Genomic DNA, 17,726 nt, shown 5'->3' on the forward strand with positions numbered 1-17,726 from the left:
CGTTAAAAGAAAAACCCCAAAATGAATAATGGGGTTTCCAGTCAACTATGTGTAGCTATCCTAGCTAATAAAGTAATAAATACGAAATACCGATGCGGATAATATATGGACGCTCTTTCGTCTGGGCCAGTCTGGGCATTTTTTTTTGCGCATTTTTCAGTCCGCGGACCGGGCGTCCTTGTGTTGGTGACGAAAGTATTTTGGCATAATATAATTCTATTGACCTCTTCAAGGAAAAAAAAAGAGAGAAAGAGCACTTTGAGACGGAATTTCCATTTAATATGGTATAATGTTATGCAGGATTGCAGGTTGATGGCATCCCGATTCCCGCTATATAGCCTAGTTCTTGTGCAGATGGCGAACAATCATTTATAAATCGGTCATAATAAATCAAGAAATGGTCTCACCTTGAATTGGTCGCATAACTTTTACAAACCAAAGCGACCCTATTTTGAAGCACTAAAAATCGGCCAGGCAAATCACTTTTCCTCTCGACATCCACAAGCCAAAAATTTGACTCTGGGCGTACAATTCTCACGTGTTAGTCAAATCGTTTACGCAATAATAACGGTAAATTTTCTCATCAATTACAAGTTTACGATATGAAACCGTTATTTGACTTTCTCGTGACCCACCGTGATTTCGGCAAGATATTTTTAAAAATATAATCCGCAGCATTTGTTCAGTTATATGAAAGAATTTGGTATTACGACCTCTTTTTGGTATTGTGGAATAACAGGACGCTCCTCTGTATGGCGAACTTTCTTGTAGTTAAAAAATTCGCCTATATTTTGCTGAATCCCAAATAGAGGGAATATACGTAACGGTTCGGATTGTTATCCCTTTCTCGCATATTAAATTTTGTAATATGTATTTTTAAATTTGCAGAGAAAGCGCGCTTTAAAAAAAATAATAAAATACGAACCTGTGTGAAGAATTTTCTGCGAAATAGCTATTTAGGCTCCCACACAAAGGAATGAGGCTGTATAATATCAACGCGAACGTTCAACTTTGCGACCCCAATAATTTGACATTTCGCTCCTTTCATTTCTTTCGCAACATATCGCGGAATATTAAAAAGAAAGTGAAATTCAACTCGCAAATGAATATAGATTTATCAGCCAAAATTTAAACTTTGATTTTTTCTTTTTTCTCCAGAGGACACTCTGCTGAGAAATGTGATTTTATTGTTTGACGATCATCGAAAATGTTTGAACTTTCTCTTTTCATGGCCAGCTCCGGCCATGGCCTGCTCGTATAGGTTTTTGTCGGTCGACACAGCTCGCTCAAATAAGGGAACTTCCCTGCGTCTTTAGCTTCGCCCTGGCTGTGTATACCATGCTGGCCCTTGCAGGCCGGCTTCTATGTGTACACTTTGCCCTTGAGTCATGGTGGGGGGATTGGGAGAATAGCGTTTTAGACGTCTTCTGTTATAGCTGGTGCGCTCGTGAGATTTGTCCGCTCTGCCTTCAGTTCGAATTCGGGTGCAGCTGACGGAAGATATCCTTTTGTGTTTCGGAGCTGCGCTCAGTTATATCATTATTTTTTCTCAACGAGATGAAGGAACTTCATTCCACTTTTGTTAAAACTGTCATCAGTTTGGCCGTGGTTTTCTCGTTTTATCCGCCCGATAACTTGAGAGAATTGTGGTCTCCGTACAATCCTGTCGACCAACTTCAGGAGTGGTTCCTGCAGACCATCAAGCCCAACATTGAGCGTCATATTACCCAAGACCCAGAGACTTTCATGACAACGGTAACGCTTTAAATGATTATGAACATTAATTAAATAATGTTTCTTGACTTGTGATTATTATTATTTCATTTATTTATTTATTTATTTAAATTCTACACAGCCGGAGATTATTGCTAATCGAGGGTATCCGGTGGAAATCCACCAGGTTGTTACTGATGATGGATACATTCTCGAGCTCCATCGAATCCCGTACGGACAACGGGACGGGCATTCGCACAACAGCACATTCCAGCGAAGAGCCGTTTTCCTCCAGCATGGGATGATGGGGACGGATCACTTCTGGTTGGTCGGCTCCACCAACTCATCCTTGGGCAAGTGTTAAAGTAAAAATTGTATTGGCGATTAATTCATTTTCTTATTTGATTGCACAGCCTTTATCCTGGCAGATCATGGATTCGGTAATTATCGAAAATAAAACAACAGCTAAATTCGACATGATAATATGATTATTTAATTTGAAATTAAAAATTTTATTCAGACGTGTGGCTTGGAAATGCCAGAGGAAACACGTACTCACGCAAACACGTCAGCTTCAATCCCGATCAAGACGAAGCATTTTGGGATTTCTCGTATGATTACATAAATTATTAAATTATTTGAAATTTCTATTTTATTTTGGATTTAAAAAAAATGAACCAGGTGGGACGAAATGGGCCAATACGACATTCCGGCCAGTATCGATTACGTCCTCAATGCAACCGGACAAGAGAAACTGGCGGCTTATTTCGGTTACTCGCTTGGCTGCAGCGTGTTTTTCATGGGCGCTTCCCAATACCCACGCATAAACGATCAGGTGGACATCATGATCGGTCTCGGTCCGACGGTCAGCGTTGCGCACCTGAATAATTATTTCCGCTACATGGCGCCATTCGTCAATATCTATCAAGTACGTAAATAACTTCAGAATAAATTAATCATTCGTTTTTAAGAGAGAAGGTATAGTTTAAAATTTTTAAACCTAGCTATTTCAACGATTATTCGGCATCGGAGAAGTTCACACGAACGACGGAGTTTTACACTCTGTCACTCGTTTGATCTGCGAGACTAGCGAATTCGGAGCGAAATTCGGCCGACTGTGGCTCTCTCAAATTTTCGGCTACTCTGACGTATTTGACCAGGTTTGAACAGATTTGAATTATCCACTCATGGCTGATTAATAGATCCTTAATAATAATACGCAATCTGCAGTTGGAATATTATCGCTTACTGGGACATTATCCAGCTGGTGGCTCAGCCAATACCATGACCCACCTTCTACAAAACTACAACTTTGGTCAGTCTTTTTTTTTTTTAATCATAAGAGATCAAAATTAACTGAGATAGAAGCGTTTTACAGGTGAATCGTTTCTCCGTTTCGATTTTGGCGCCGAAAAAAATATGGTCCGGTATGGCACAGCTTACCCGCCCGAATACAATCTGACCAAGGTGACCACACCCGTGTTTTTAATTCACGCAGACAGTGACCCATTCGCTCCACCAGAGGTATAAGTTAATTATTTTATTTTAAATATTATAACAGTATTATTAATTAAGTTGGCTTGTTTTTCTCTCTCTCAAGGATGTGGCCTGGTTGAAGGAAAGACTTGGAAATTTGAAGGGCTCTTTGCGGGTCGAGAGTCCGTCGTTCACTCACGGCGATTTCGTTTGGTCGCCCAGGGTGGCCGAGCTCGTTCATTTTCCCGCCGTCGATCTTCTGCCCTCGCCTTTTCTATACAAGAAAAATTACGCTCAACTACAGCCTCATTTACACTGAGCTTTTGTAAACGGGTTCTGCAACGCTCATCATGTTGAGTGCTCGTTATTTTAATACCGGCTCATTATTTGCTCTTGGCCATGCACCCGCCGGTTGGAATCGATTACAAGAGAACGATTATTATTTTATTACAGAGTACCATAGGGGATTTTAATAGGGAACATGTAAGAGATGTTCTAAATTGTATTTTGAACGCTGTTGACTGTAGCCTTAGATCTGTTCATTTTACAGCATTTAAAAAAAAGGTCGTTATATGTTGTTACTATTCTGCGTGCACTCCTAATATAGACTATGTGTAACGCGTACAAATTTAATATACATCAAACTGCGCATATATTTTACAGTCATATTTATGAATTTCGCGAACGTGTACAATTATGTTGATAATTCCATAATAAAATGCAGGTGTAAAAAAAAAATAACGAATAATCTATGCGAAATTTTCTCTTGCGAATTTTTTTTTTCCAAACGAAGTTTCAACAGCGAAATGATCAACGAAAATAAAAGTCACACTGACGAGGCGAAATATCCTTTTATTCCATTCTTTTTCACAGGTGAACGTACCCTCTTAGTCTCATACTGGCTGCGAGTGAAAGTAGGCGACTGTATTGTTGTCGTGTGGACAGCAGCAGCAGCAGCAGTTTTGGTGAAGCAATATTTGCCAAATCAGGTAATGTTGGCGTCGCAGGCGCCCAGCAATATACTCGAGTACCGATTTCGAAAATTTGTTACTTTCTGTTCGCAGCTTTCGTTTGATTGAGGCTAATATCTTTTTTTACTCTGCCCTTTCTGTTTTGTTCACCGCCAGTTATTTGAGATGAAGAAATTATACTGTTTCTCCGGTATAAAAGCCAAATTATATTGATTTTGTGGTGTATACAATAATGTTAAATTAAATCCAATGTGAATTAGACAACCCCAACTCTTCGTCGTCACAAGAACAAGATTGCCGATCGCCCACGTACGCCCTATAAACCGTTAATCGGCACGCAGACAAGGACACGAGTCCTTTTATAGTTCATAACCTCTCCTTTGAGGATACCGTATACAAGCATATGCAAAGTATGCATATATTGTACAGCTATAAAACAAAGAGTCCTTGGCCCAGACTAGCTGAGAGGCCAACAGACATAGCATAGCTAGCATAACAGACTAGGCAAACTTTCCTCATGTATTATGTTTTAACTAGGATCTAACATTTTTATTCACTTAGACTGCTATGTTATATAGCTAGAAGTTGTTTTATTAATCTCGTTCCATTCAGCATGGAACGCGTGACCCGCCGTCTGTGCTCCATCTGGGACTTTCTCCTTTTACGCGCCCTTGAATGTTTCCTTGGCTGTTTGAAATCAAAAGGAAGGCTTTGGGTCACGAGTTAGGAGTTGGTATCGCTTGCGTAATGTCACTTTGTGGGCGTTAACTTCTGCTAGGATATACTGGTGTGATTTCAAGGTCAAGACTAACGTTTCAATTTCAGGTTTTTCAACTAATGCCATTCAAACAAACACTTTGAATAATGAAAATGCCGAAAGAAAAACCTGAAACCGGATTGCTGATAACGTGCTGATGGAGAGCGCAAGATAGTTAATGGAAATCCCAAGTTATATCCTTTGATAGCGTTGGCTAGTATTATGTATGTACTAAATTTTATTCCATATCTTTGGAAAGAAAAAGGTGGGGGGTCGCTGTTTGGATGTTTTAGCCGGACTTTACGGATGAAGAAGAATTCTGTCATTTTCCCTACACATTAACAAAAACTTCGGATATTCTTTGTTGATTTAAATCATCATCCGCACCGATCCTCGCTTGGCCGATTGATTTCAACCACTTGGATTGTATTACCGCAATTTGCGGGTTTCGCGCTTATCATCTTATCATGTAATGTGGCTTGCGTTTTCATAGGGTTCTTACCGTGTACCTATACCTTCCCAGTTCCCACAATCCGTTATTTCTCCTCTGAAGAATTGAAATTATAATTCAGAAGCTAACACGACGATTATGCGGAATGCGGTGTACAAAGCTTGTATTAAAGAAGATGTTTTTCCAGTTTCATCCATTTTGACACGAAGTGATATGATAATCCTTTTGAAAAGACAATAATATTGTGTTTTTTTCCGTTATAATTCCAGTTATAATAAATCGTAATAACTCAAGATCTACATTTCTTTGACACGGGTTCATGACGTTTAAGTAAACATACGTTTACATGATTTAGTTTCACATTAAGCAAGAAATGCGCTCATTAAGTCATTTTCCCTTTGAAAAATGTGTAAGCCTTTTATTGGGTTGTTGGCAGATCAAGGCTTTGATAATTCAGATGAAAAACGCAACGCAAATATTTCGAATCAGAATTCCGGCAATCAGGCATTTTGTGATGAGAAATTCCTGAGGAAAAAAAAGTAATTCGAGAAAACATCAATCGCTCATCCACCAAAAGGACCCATAAGGGAGTATTGGGTTCGTTATTAATTGACGAGCCTCTATTATTGGCCCAAAAATGCTTATCTCAGATTTGAAACGTCCACCGTTTGATATTTTCTGGTTTATATGCTGATTTCAACAATTTTAAATAAATGACAAGAATCAAAAGCCCCAGGGCATCCATTCAAGTTCGCCTCTTTGCAATTGAATGGCATCTCTGCGCTTTTGTGCATGCAGCAGAGAGAAGAAGCAGTGATGAATGGTGAGCACATTTATAATTAGGAACGTCGACTTCATCATCATCTGATGCTGTGAAGGAGAACGAATAACTTGTTTTTCAATTTCCAGGCAATGTGGAGGAGGGAACGTCTGAATTCGCTGCTGGTCGACATGTACATGATCGGATTATAAATGGAATGAAACAGGAAGAAATCGCGGACAAAAGACCCGACACTCAGAACGACCGCACAATCACCCTCCAGGCGGATGCACCAGTACATGGCGATCGCGTGAACAGAAACTGGAAATGTGCACAGCCAAAACGGCAGGACGTTGACGGACATGCTAAGGGCCGCCCGCACTTCTAGACGGTTGACGTTATTGGAGTGATGCCGTTGAATCGTCCAAGGAAAACATTCGGTCGAATCGATATTTTCTTGGGCGGCGAATGAAGCGATTGGACCACCGGTGTTTTTATTTCTGACAGCTACTGATGAATTATTTCCAGCGTAATCGACGAAAACTCTTTTGGCCGAATGCGAAGTGTCGTCCATCGTCAAAGTCGGTCCTTCTAATGATATGAAAAATACAATTTTGACGAGGTTATAATTATGCGATCTTTCATAGAGAAAATAAACAAATGCACATTTGCCGAAAACCATTAAATTCCAAGTTGTTATGAGGCTCTTACAACTTACACATTACGCATGGAAATGTGCGAGCCATTAAATAAGCCGATAATCGGCCATTCAAATTCATGAGCAGAATTTTGAGAGATTCGTGCAACACGCAACAACTCTGTGCGCTAATGGATTACTGATTTCAAATGTAAGCTTATTTGCCTGTAGTAAAACCCAACGTTAGCATTTATGTTCAACAAGCGATTCGTGCTTCTCTTCCTGCCAGGCGGATTATTATTATACTGTGCAATAGAAATTCAAAAAACGCTATACAAATACAATTTTAATACCAGCCAGATCCGTGATGGATGGTTGAATCGTTGAGTGGTTGATGAACCTGACGGTCATGGGCTCCCGGCGGTAACTCGACTTGTACTGTCGGATGAGATTCTTGGACTCGACAAAGATTTTGAAGTGGAGGATGACGCAGAGAATGCCCAGGCACAAGTCCTAGGCGAAAACATAGTAGACGTGAGCCAAATTGACGGTGCAGGTGTGGATGGAGAGATAGCCGGTCCAAAACGGGCCGGTGACAATGACGAACGTCAGGAGCGAGGCCAGGGAGAGCAACCAAACCACTCCGCCAACGGTGACGCTTTTCTTGTACCATTCGTAGCGAACGATGGACAAGTAGCGATCAAATGCGGCCAGCGACAGGCAGACCAACAGGATGGAGTAGTCGACGGAAGCTAACAGGACAAACACTCGGCAGGCTGATTGGTTTTTATAGACGATGACGGCCAGTTCGAGGACGCACTCGGCCAAGAAGAGGCACTCGAACAGAGAAATGGCGGCCCAGAAGACGTGACGTGGGTAGCGCAATTGTCGCGATCCGCTCACCACCAGAACGACGAGGGTATTCAGAAACAATCCAACGACGACCACCAACATACGGAAGCGCTCCTGAGCTACGCTGACGTCCTGCCTCATGATGGGCAGGTCGAATGTCTTCCAGAGGGTGTCGTTGACCGAGGGAGATGAATAGAGTTCGTCCATCTTACGAGGTGCAGTAGTCGGGGCAGACTAAAAGGGCCGAGAGTCTAGGTGTAAAAATGCTGGGTCGTCATCAGCGGATGGGAATACTCGATTTTTACTTCTCTGTCATGCGCGCAGCAGATTGGATTACGCATTCAAACGAAAGTAGCTATATAGCTCAATCGACTCGGCTAACAGGTGGCGATGCCACAGTTGCTTTTTCTCAAGTTTCAGCTTGAAAAAAGAAGAAATTTGAGACTCGATTTGCGCATATGATGATTGTAACGTTATTTTTTAAAAAATTTCATTGCGTATTAGACTTACTATTTTTAGAGAAATCAAAGGAAACAAAATGAATTGATGATTTGAATAATCACCAGGGCAATTTCGGTCGGGAGCTTCCAGAGAAAAATGCTTGTATGCGAGGATAACAAAGACGAACCGACTAGTCTATCGATCACTCTTTTTTTAAATTGTACACAGTGAACCGCGAAGAAGAGGGGCCCTACTTTCCTTATATTCATCGCGAAATTTTGTTCGGTGCCGCATATTGGAGTAAAAGCAGCACGGCTCTTTGTGCGCAAAGCTCTCAAGCGCTGTCAAGTGGATTCTTTATTGCATACGCTACAATATTTCATGGACTAGATTTTGTTTTTTCGTTGAAGAGAAAACGTGATGTTCTTGAACTGTGTAACCCGGGAAAAAAATATGTGAGGGGATTTCAGGTGGTCTCGATGGAATTAAGATAGATTTTCAAGAAAATTGCAATAGTTCGCTATACAGGTATTGGTTGTAACTTTTGTTTCAAAGTTATTTCAGAGCTACACGGTAAATTTCCCTAGTGATCTATAACTAGGTTATTGACGTGAGAGAGGTTCCAGAAGTGCACGACTGCATTTACCAGATTAAACTGGTAATGTATAGCGCGACTTTTAGCTATGACCGTTATATGACATTGATATTATATTAAAAATAACTGAATTATAGTCCTGGTTCCTATAGGAAGGCCGATGAAGCTCCTGTGATTTGATTTCAAGAAAATAAGACGCAGGCCTTTTAGAAAATGGAGTTGGGTAATAATGTAGCGAGATGTATCGCTTTGCTGTCTTGCTGTACGACTACGGTGAAGAGAGAGCGAGATAAAGCCATAACTTTTCAGTCTCCCATGAGGTGCGAAACAACTGCATTTTGTATGGGGTGCGGAATGAACACTTTTTCCAAAAAAAATGTTCAATAATCGATTACCATATTTGATGTGAAAACAAATTGATAATCGATTTGAATATTGAAATCAAGTTGAAAATATATTCAAAAATTGAAAATCTTTTGAAAACGATTTCATAAATTGAAAATGATTTTGAAAAATGAAAATGATTTCGAAAAACTAAAAATGAATTTGAAAAACTAAAATGATTTCGAAAAATGAAAACGAATTTGAAAAATGAAAATGAACTTGAAAAATGAAAATGAACTTGAATATCCATACAATTTCGGGAGTGCGATATGACACCACCCTACTCTATCCCCAGCTCTCTCCGGATGCTATAGCCACCCCGAGACAACCGACTAGCCATTGATGGCTATGTCGCTGATTCCAGCCAGCTAGGCCGTCAGCGATACTGTCAGCCCTTGCCGGGCGGTGCTGGCCACCGCTGCCGCCACAACGGCAGCCGCTAAAGTCTCTCTCGACCGCAGGCCGAGTATTACCCTACACAAAAATAGATTACACGATCCAACGTGAAAAGTTTCATGTTCCTGCAGTAAATGACACACAGCCTACCCAGCAACGATGAAGACGGAACGGCCGAATGGGTGGCTTTCACCTGAGAAAAGTTCCAGTCACGCCTCCGACGGTATGACGTTCTCGCGAAGTTCTCGTCATTCCACTAACTGCCAACTGCCCGGAAAGAAGTGTTCTGGTACGTTTCGCTGGATAGGCCTATGCGTCTTGTACTGCTGCGATACTCTGCCGTTCAATCCGACGAGAAGAAGAAGGCGGACACGCCTTCTTGCTGACGTGGATCCTCATGTTGGTGCTGGCCCTGCTGGAAATTATCCGCTATCTAAGCGGATTGGGAAGCTGGACTTCTCTATTGTCTCTACGTCTTTGCCATGTGGTCCACTTGCGCCGGAAGTGTTACCTACCCGATACTCTACGGCATTTATATAAAATTGGGCCATTCCAAGGAAGAGTTCATTGGAAGGATGGCTCTGTCTCAGCTGCAGCGACGGATTGAACACCAAAAATTGGCGCAACGTCTATCTTTTCTACCATAATGGAGGCAGCGGACATGGCGGTGGAGGCCAAAGAAGAGGATCCAAATGGTCATGTTGCCCATGTCCGTTTCAACAGAAAAGCTTTTTTTTTTCATGGCCGGCCTCAAATAAAAGTAGTCGTATAGGAACATGAAACTTTTCACGTTGGATCGTGTAATCTATTTTTGTGTAGGGTAATACTCGGCCTGCGGTCGAGAGAGACTTTAGCGGCTGCCGTTGTGGCGGCAGCGGTGGCCAGCACCGCCCAGCAAGGGCTGACAGTATCGCTGACGGCCTAGCTGGCTGGAATCAGCGACATAGCCATCAATGGCTAGTCGGTTGTCTCGGGGTGGCTATAGCATCCGGAGAGAGCTGGGGATAGAGTAGGGTGGTGTCATATCGCACTCCCGAAATTGTATGGATATTCAAGTTCATTTTCATTTTTCAAGTTCATTTTCATTTTTCAAATTCGTTTTCATTTTTCGAAATCATTTTAGTTTTTCAAATTCATTTTAGTTTTTCTAAATCATTTTCATTTTTCAAAATCATTTTCAATTTATGAAATCGTTTTCAAAAGATTTTCAATTTTTGAATATATTTTCAACTTGATTTCAATATTCAAATCGATTATCAATTTGTTTTCACATCAAATATGGTAATCGATTATTGAACATTTTTTTTGGAAAAAGTGTTCAATCCGCACCCCATAATTTTGCATGTCGCTCCTAATATTTTTTCTCTATACTTTTTACGACAAAGGCCAATGCACTCGACATTTTTGAAAATGTACAGAGGTCGTCTGCGTCAGTCTGTTCATTTCCCTTTTTGAACCATCTCATGCCTGATAGATGGATCATCAAAGTCTATTTTATAGACAGGATTGTGATTTGATCAAGGATGATATGATAGATGACGAGTTGAGAGAGTTGAGTCTTGATCATCAAGGCTCAACTACAAGTAGGCCTATGGCCTATGCATCCACTCCAGTCTACTCCAGTGCTCTCACTCTCACACTATTCAAATCCACAATAAAATTTATTCTCAAATTATGCAGCAGTATATAGATGCTGAATATTTACCATCAAAGGAAGTGAAACTGAACAAACAAAAATTACCAAATAATATTTTGGGAAGAAACTGCTTTCATCTTAAAAACGAAGTCAAATTTAAAACCTACATGTCCACAAATTATGGAATTATAAGTGGTGTTTGAAGAAGACTGTATACTAAAAAAGAAAATTAATACATATGTATTTTCTTTTTTAGACTATAGTCTAAAGAACCAATTTTTTCTTGCTGAGAAAGGTTAAAGGTATCGAGCGAAAAAAAAACTATTTGCTAGTTAGCCATTGATCGATCCGGATCGATCGGTCTGTATAATAGTACAGAGGCCCCGAATCAACCCAAAGTCTATTTTATAGGCAGGATTGTGATTTGATGTTTTCTTCAAAAGTAGAAGTAAGAGTTCCACTTCCACCCTTTTCAACTCCCTCTCTCTCCTGTCTCAACCTCACAATCTACGCATTTTTTGGAGAAACCGAGTCCTAGATATTTCTTATTGTCAGAAAGACGTCACTCTAAGCAGCAATAGACTACTGCATCTCGTTTCCATGTTATCGCTTCTCATTTCCGCTTGGCACAGCATTCACGTGAAATCATCTTCAAGGGGGAATATGACGTAACTCTGAAGAAGTAGATCCGAGAAAACTTAAATTAGGTGTAGGCGTGAGCGGCACAACTTTCACACGTTAATTGCTAGCGTTGTATATGGTGCATGAACCTTGTGTGCTTGACGGAATTGTTTCTAGTTTTTTTTTCTGCCGACACTTCTTAAAATGACGATGTTACAAGCTGAAATGAATATAACTCAATCCGCGTTCCTATCGCAATAATCGATAAACAGCAACTCGGTACTCGGAGCTGAAAAGGTCACGCCGGAGACTGTATGAACCCACATTCAATCAAGACAGAAGACAGAAGTTTGAAAGTCAAGAGTCAAGACTGTATTAAACAATAAGTTTGATACTGCTGACTCAATAGAACACAGCTGAACCCAGGGTAATTGACTTTTTACCTTTGAATGATGCAGCTACCGGCTATACTTGAAAGGGAAAAACTCGCGCGATGCGCTTATAATCAGTCGACGCATGCAATTTCCTCCGAGTAGAATAAGATGTTTGACTCATAATGCGGCTCTTGTCTTCTATCCGGCGGGTCTGAACCACCTGTCATCCCCATAAAATAACAGTCGAGAAAGTCACAAACCGGCGAAGCGTGTAGATTGTGTGCAGATTGGGAGGTCTTCAGCAACGAGACAATCTCTCCGTCATTCGCAGCGCTATATATGTTGTCGTTGGCATGTTGCCAACCAGTATATAACTCAAGTCGTCAGGGGAATGCACAATGTTTAGTTTTTTACTCGGCTGCTACATTTCAGACTTGACAGTAGCCCAGCAGAATAGTTGGCAATCCACACGGTACATTTTCCGCGCTTAAAGAAGAAGTTTGAACTCGATGACTTTTGATGAAATTTGCCGTTTACCTTCGAATGTTTGGGTGTGAAGGAATAAAATGATTCGTTATTTTATTTTATTGCGCCACGATTTACATTTCCTTTTGCCATTAAATTCAAAGTAAAACAGGGACATATTGATTTGTCTTGCAGCGCCGTGGAAACATTTTGTTAGACGACTCTCTCTCTTTATTGATTAATTTTATTGATTTTCAGGCAAACTAAGTCAGTTGTACTTGTTGTACTTCTGATTTTTTATTTTTATTTTGCGCATTGAGTGATTTACTATTCGTCTCTAATAATCTAGAAGTTTCTAATACCTAATACAAAATCACAGGAAATAATAAGCAACTACCTACCTCTACTTAAGAGAGTTGGTCGTTACTTTGACCGACAACGGAAATGCGCAGAATAAAGGAACACCAACGAGGATAGAGGAATCCATTAAAAGTATAAGCACCTGTAAAAGAAACAACACATCCAACGTAATAAATAATTTCATGGGATGTCACAATCGATAGAGAGAAGAAAGGTCAGTGTTCCCAAGATTTTAACGTTCCATATTAGACAGAGAGCGGGAACTCTTTATCAAACACACCGGCAGCTGCTGGTGGAGGAAGGTAATAAATAATTTAACAAAGTTAAAAGGAAATTTAGTCCCCTGACACTTATATGTAAAAAAAAAAAGTCTTATTGCACGCTGGGGGAAGCTACATAAGACGGAGCAATTCGAAGAAGCTTTCAGGTCTTTACCAATATTTGACCAGCTTTCTACGCTTGAAAGAAACGCAAGTCGATTAACAATTTTTTAAAAAAGGAGAAAAGATGCTGAAACTCTGCCTAACACTTTCGGTCGCTTTTGTGCTACAAGGCAGTCGCGCTTGTGAGGAGCAACTACCAATATTCAGAAAATTCATCCCAGATAACTGGAATTATGGGAAATCCTTTTACTATCAACCGAATTTGGTTGTTCCAGGTATTTGAAAAAGCAAAATTTAATTCCAGACGAAGTTAGTAAATTATGTGAGCTGAATTTGATCGATTGTATTTTAAATTAATAGAACATGCCGGTCGATACGAGTGGCAGACTCCACTAAACAATCACGGATCGCCCTTCGTAAACCCGTTTCTGGAATATTATTACAGTGAGTAGCGCAATTGTAATTTTCCCATATCTATTTCTAAATTATTGGTGGTAAAAGTACGACTTCAATTTAAATAGACGGAGAGAGAAACCGAAATCGATTTGCCAATATCTACGGCGTGAATTCGTATGAAGAAGAGAGTCTAGAGGGACGTGCAAAAAAGCCGTTATCCAGCAGCATCAATTCTCTTCAGAAATATTTTGTCAACAGTGAGTAAACCGCTAATGTATTTCATTAATTTTATTATTCCAGTATTACCTACGTCCAGAAAAACATTCTGAGCCATTACGTCATAATTTTAAATGTCGTTCTTCTTCATTATTCTGTAATTCACTTTTTAGAGAATGTGGTAGACGAAGAGGAGGTAAACCAAGCGGAAAGCGAAAGCCGCTTCATTTCAGGCAACGGAATATTCAATGATCAATTGAGGCCAGGAAACAAGCTCGGGTTTCTTTTCAATCTGGCCAACCGGATTCCATTTTCAATAATTCCTAATTCTGGACGCCCATTCGATGCCTGCACGACGCAGAATGGAGACACCGGAATCTGCACTTCAGGTTTCGTTTGCTCACTGTTCGGTGGTCGACCTAGCGGTTCCTGCTTCTTAGGGAACATTTGTTGCGTCAGTAAGACAAATAAATTTTTTTAAAATTGCGATGGGCAAAGGTTTTTAACAGCGGTTATACTCACAACAGATACGGTAAATCAGTGCGGTGGTACGGTCACACTTAACAATACATATTGGCAATCGCCAACTGTTGCGATAAAATCTCCTACCATATGCGCACTGAATATCAAACTGGACACCAACTATGTGGAACAGCTAGGGAAACCCATTTGCCAAATCCGGTAAGTTGTTTTGCTATAAAATTATTTCACGTTAAGTAAATTGTCCATTTTCTTCGCTTTTGCTGTGTCTATAGATTGGATTTCGTTTCGTTCTCCATCGCCCAGCCGTCAGGCGGAACTTGCACCGACAGTTTTCAAGTTGGTGGGGCAACTACCGTGGCTCCCATTATCTGCGGTGACAACAGTGGGCAGCACAGTATGTATTCACAAATTTTGTTTCTACTTCTAAAACTAATATTTGATTCATTTTAGTGTACCTGGATGTCCCATCGTCAGACGTTACATCCACCGATGTTCAGCTGATGTTTAGTTTTGCCACTGGAACCGCTGCTCCAAGTTCACGTTCATGGAATATCAAAATTGCTCTACTGCCCTGCGGCGCGGACTATCTTGGTATAGAAAAATAATTATCTTTTTTTATCAACTACTTAATTAAAAACATTTAAAACACCCTGTTTTATATTGAACTTAAGCACCAGTCGACTGCCTCCAGTACTTCACGGCTCCCACAGGAAGAGTCAGCTCGTTTAATTGGAGAGATGTCCCAGTTAGTGCTATTCGCCAACTCAACAATCAGAATTACAACATTTGTTTCAGGACTGAACTTGTCGACCGCCAGGTTTATTATTTCTCTTTCTCCTGCATATCGATTTCAAATAATCTGACCTATTTTGTATTAAACTGCTCGGTGATTAATTCACGAGTTAGAAAGCAACCCAAATCTGTTTATCAGTTTGCGCGACGTCCAACGCTGGGGCCGGCTATTCAATAACCACCAATGCCGTAAACGCCGGTAACTCTTTGCTAGGAGTTGGTAATAGTGCTAACGGTTATTGCACTTACGACTTTCTTGCTATCGTTGGAGCAACTGATCTCTCAACCGGCCTTGTGGGAGACCGTTTCTGTGGAGAGAAATTGAGTACAGCACGGGCACCGGGTGTGGCGGTCAACGGTCAACTGTGCAGTAAGTTGACAAACTCTCTGAAGTATTAATTTCTCTCCGTTGATAATATGTTGCTATAACGATGTAGCCAAGATTATGCCATTCAAACTTATCTACGGAACCGATGGTACCGAAGCGGAAGTGGGTGCTCCGGCATTGGTGTCAACGCCTGCTGACACCAATAACGTCGGATTCTGTCTTGATTACCAAGAAAGAGCTAACTGAGTTGATGGGGGGAAACTTATTTCTGCAAATTAATGTTAACAAAAATTGAGTAATATTTAGAGACCAACAATAATTCCCCAGAAAAAATTTTTAGCTTTTAGTATGACTGTTATTGGTTGGCTGGTTTTGTGTAAACGCCGTAAGATGACTGAATAAATATTATGAGTTTATGACCCAACTTTAAAATTATAAATTGTGATATTAGATTAGGTTTTTTAACCAACTGAAATGGCGACCGAATACTATAGTAAGAAAAGTAGCAATTTCACGGTTTGGATAACGAACAACACCGAATAAAAGAATAAATAATTTAAAATAAAGAATAAAAATATTGTGCGATTGATAATGATTTATATTCAAATGACTCAATATGGTACATAAGTTGAGCATCTGAGAAACTACAAGGTCAACAGACTCGTGCTATTGGATATAAAAGTAAGAATAAGTGTTGATAGCTGGGTCTTTCTATACCTCAGTCCTTAATGTTTGAAAAATTATAAGGACGAATTAGGACTGCAGTTCCTTGTCATACAGGAAGACACCTAGACCATCTCCAACACGGACCAAGTTGGTGTGGTGTTTGGCCAACTTGTTGATAGACTCCACTTGTTCATCCAAGAAATGCTCCTCCAAATAGTTGGTAAGATGGGGGTCTTCATGGCTACTAGCCACCTTGTGCAAATCTAGCAGAGACTAGAAAAGAAAAAAAAACATTCAGTCCCTTAATTCTGAAATAAAATCTATAGTGTGAAAAATGTAATACCTGGTTGACTTGTTTTTCCAGATTGAGAACAAATTCAATTGCGACTAGAGGAGTTGCCCATTCTTGTTGAGCTGGACGGTTAATAGCAGAAAATACAACTCGTCCTCCACGAAGATTCTGATATTTCATGAGTTTTTCAGCATGTTCGTGTTCTTCTTCAGAACTTTCTTTGAAAAATTTGGCAAATCCTTTGAGAGCTACGTCGTCACGATCGTAATAGGACGCCTATAGAGAAAGAAATGGTTGATTGAAAATGTAAAGACGCAAAAAAGAAGAACGCAGTTTTGATAACTTACCAGAGCCATGTACTGGTAATGAGCATTGAGCTCAATGTTGATCTGCTTGTTGATGCAGGCTTCAGACTCCTCATGGTAGTTTTGACGAACTTTGTTGGCCATTTTTTCTTGAGTTTGAAGAAATTGGGTCGCTTAATTGGAAAATATTGTAAAAGAGAGTTGGAAATCCTGCTTGTTCGTGCACTGACGAAGCTAAACAGACGAATGACAGGAGATGCGTCAAAGCAGCCTTATATACTACATCCCTTCGATGTTGCCAAGCAATCGATAGCGCGGGCGTTGGGTTTCTTTTGAAAACGCCAACTCACGCTCACTTGCAACTACTGCGCTGAAATACGTCATTCGTATTGCACGTGATAGCTATGCTGTGTACACGTCGCAGAACGCGTATAGAACCGGCTTCAACTAGTTTTTAATTTCGTTTAACTTTTTTTCATTTATTTGCAGCGCATTTGAGTAGAGTTGTTAATTTTACTTGATTTTTATTTTTCACAAACAGACTGTGTTATGTCTTCTAAAAATTCAGCCATCTATAATATGATGAAAAAAGTAAAGCGAAAAAATGATGCAAAAAACTGGCAAATTGCGCAGAATGTGTACGTGACGTTTCAACACTTTTGCCCAGTTCAGTTTCGAGATAACAAGCTCGTATCCTTTACCACCGAGTTTGTCACCGTTCAAACAGTCTCACATTTAACATTTTTCCCATGATATTGCGCCATAAAGCAATATGCTGCTTGAATACGTCAATCAACGGAAATCCAAGCAAACAGACGCATTTGGCATTTCGACCTGAAACAACAACAGGGCTGACGGTAAGTCGACGAAAGATAATCGTGTTTTGACGTTTAAATTTATTATTTTATTATGTACTTAATTCGTGGCGGTTATATTGTCAGTCAAATTTTGAAAAAGTAAAAATTAACAAAATTCT

General features: G+C 40.2%; 4 protein-coding genes across 4 annotated transcripts; 2 read left to right on the forward strand and 2 right to left on the reverse strand.

Moving 5' to 3' along the window:
* Positions 1 to 1,369: 1,369 nt before the first annotated feature.
* Positions 1,370 to 3,842, forward strand: LOC124205837 (lipase lipl-4-like). Its single transcript, XM_046603362.1, has 9 exons — positions 1,370 to 1,755; positions 1,856 to 2,066; positions 2,127 to 2,153; positions 2,234 to 2,324; positions 2,395 to 2,641; positions 2,718 to 2,873; positions 2,944 to 3,028; positions 3,092 to 3,237; positions 3,314 to 3,842. The coding sequence occupies exons 1-9, from the start codon at positions 1,558 to 1,560 to the stop codon at positions 3,506 to 3,508; spliced, it is 1,356 nt and encodes a 451-aa protein (XP_046459318.1). The 5' UTR covers positions 1,370 to 1,557; the 3' UTR covers positions 3,509 to 3,842.
* A 1,499-nt stretch (positions 3,843 to 5,341) lies between these two features.
* LOC124205838 lies at positions 5,342 to 7,925 on the reverse strand. Its single transcript, XM_046603363.1, has 2 exons — positions 7,119 to 7,925; positions 5,342 to 6,719 (listed from the first exon to the last, which is right to left on the reverse strand). The coding sequence occupies exons 1-2, from the start codon at positions 7,174 to 7,176 to the stop codon at positions 6,229 to 6,231; spliced, it is 549 nt and encodes a 182-aa protein (XP_046459319.1). The 5' UTR covers positions 7,177 to 7,925; the 3' UTR covers positions 5,342 to 6,228.
* Positions 7,926 to 13,318: 5,393 nt separating this feature from the next.
* Positions 13,319 to 15,911, forward strand: LOC124205840. Its single transcript, XM_046603369.1, has 10 exons — positions 13,319 to 13,547; positions 13,633 to 13,716; positions 13,794 to 13,925; positions 14,058 to 14,342; positions 14,412 to 14,565; positions 14,640 to 14,761; positions 14,818 to 14,958; positions 15,039 to 15,184; positions 15,274 to 15,529; positions 15,597 to 15,911. The coding sequence occupies exons 1-10, from the start codon at positions 13,397 to 13,399 to the stop codon at positions 15,731 to 15,733; spliced, it is 1,608 nt and encodes a 535-aa protein (XP_046459325.1). The 5' UTR covers positions 13,319 to 13,396; the 3' UTR covers positions 15,734 to 15,911.
* A 156-nt stretch (positions 15,912 to 16,067) lies between these two features.
* Positions 16,068 to 17,079, reverse strand: LOC124205843 (soma ferritin-like). Its single transcript, XM_046603373.1, has 3 exons — positions 16,793 to 17,079; positions 16,497 to 16,721; positions 16,068 to 16,426 (listed from the first exon to the last, which is right to left on the reverse strand). The coding sequence occupies exons 1-3, from the start codon at positions 16,892 to 16,894 to the stop codon at positions 16,241 to 16,243; spliced, it is 513 nt and encodes a 170-aa protein (XP_046459329.1). The 5' UTR covers positions 16,895 to 17,079; the 3' UTR covers positions 16,068 to 16,240.
* Positions 17,080 to 17,726: the final 647 nt, after the last annotated feature.

The sequence above is a fragment of the Daphnia pulex genome, chromosome 10 (assembly GCF_021134715.1).
Source record: "Daphnia pulex isolate KAP4 chromosome 10, ASM2113471v1".
NCBI classification, from domain to species: Eukaryota; Metazoa; Arthropoda; class Branchiopoda; order Diplostraca; family Daphniidae; genus Daphnia; species Daphnia pulex.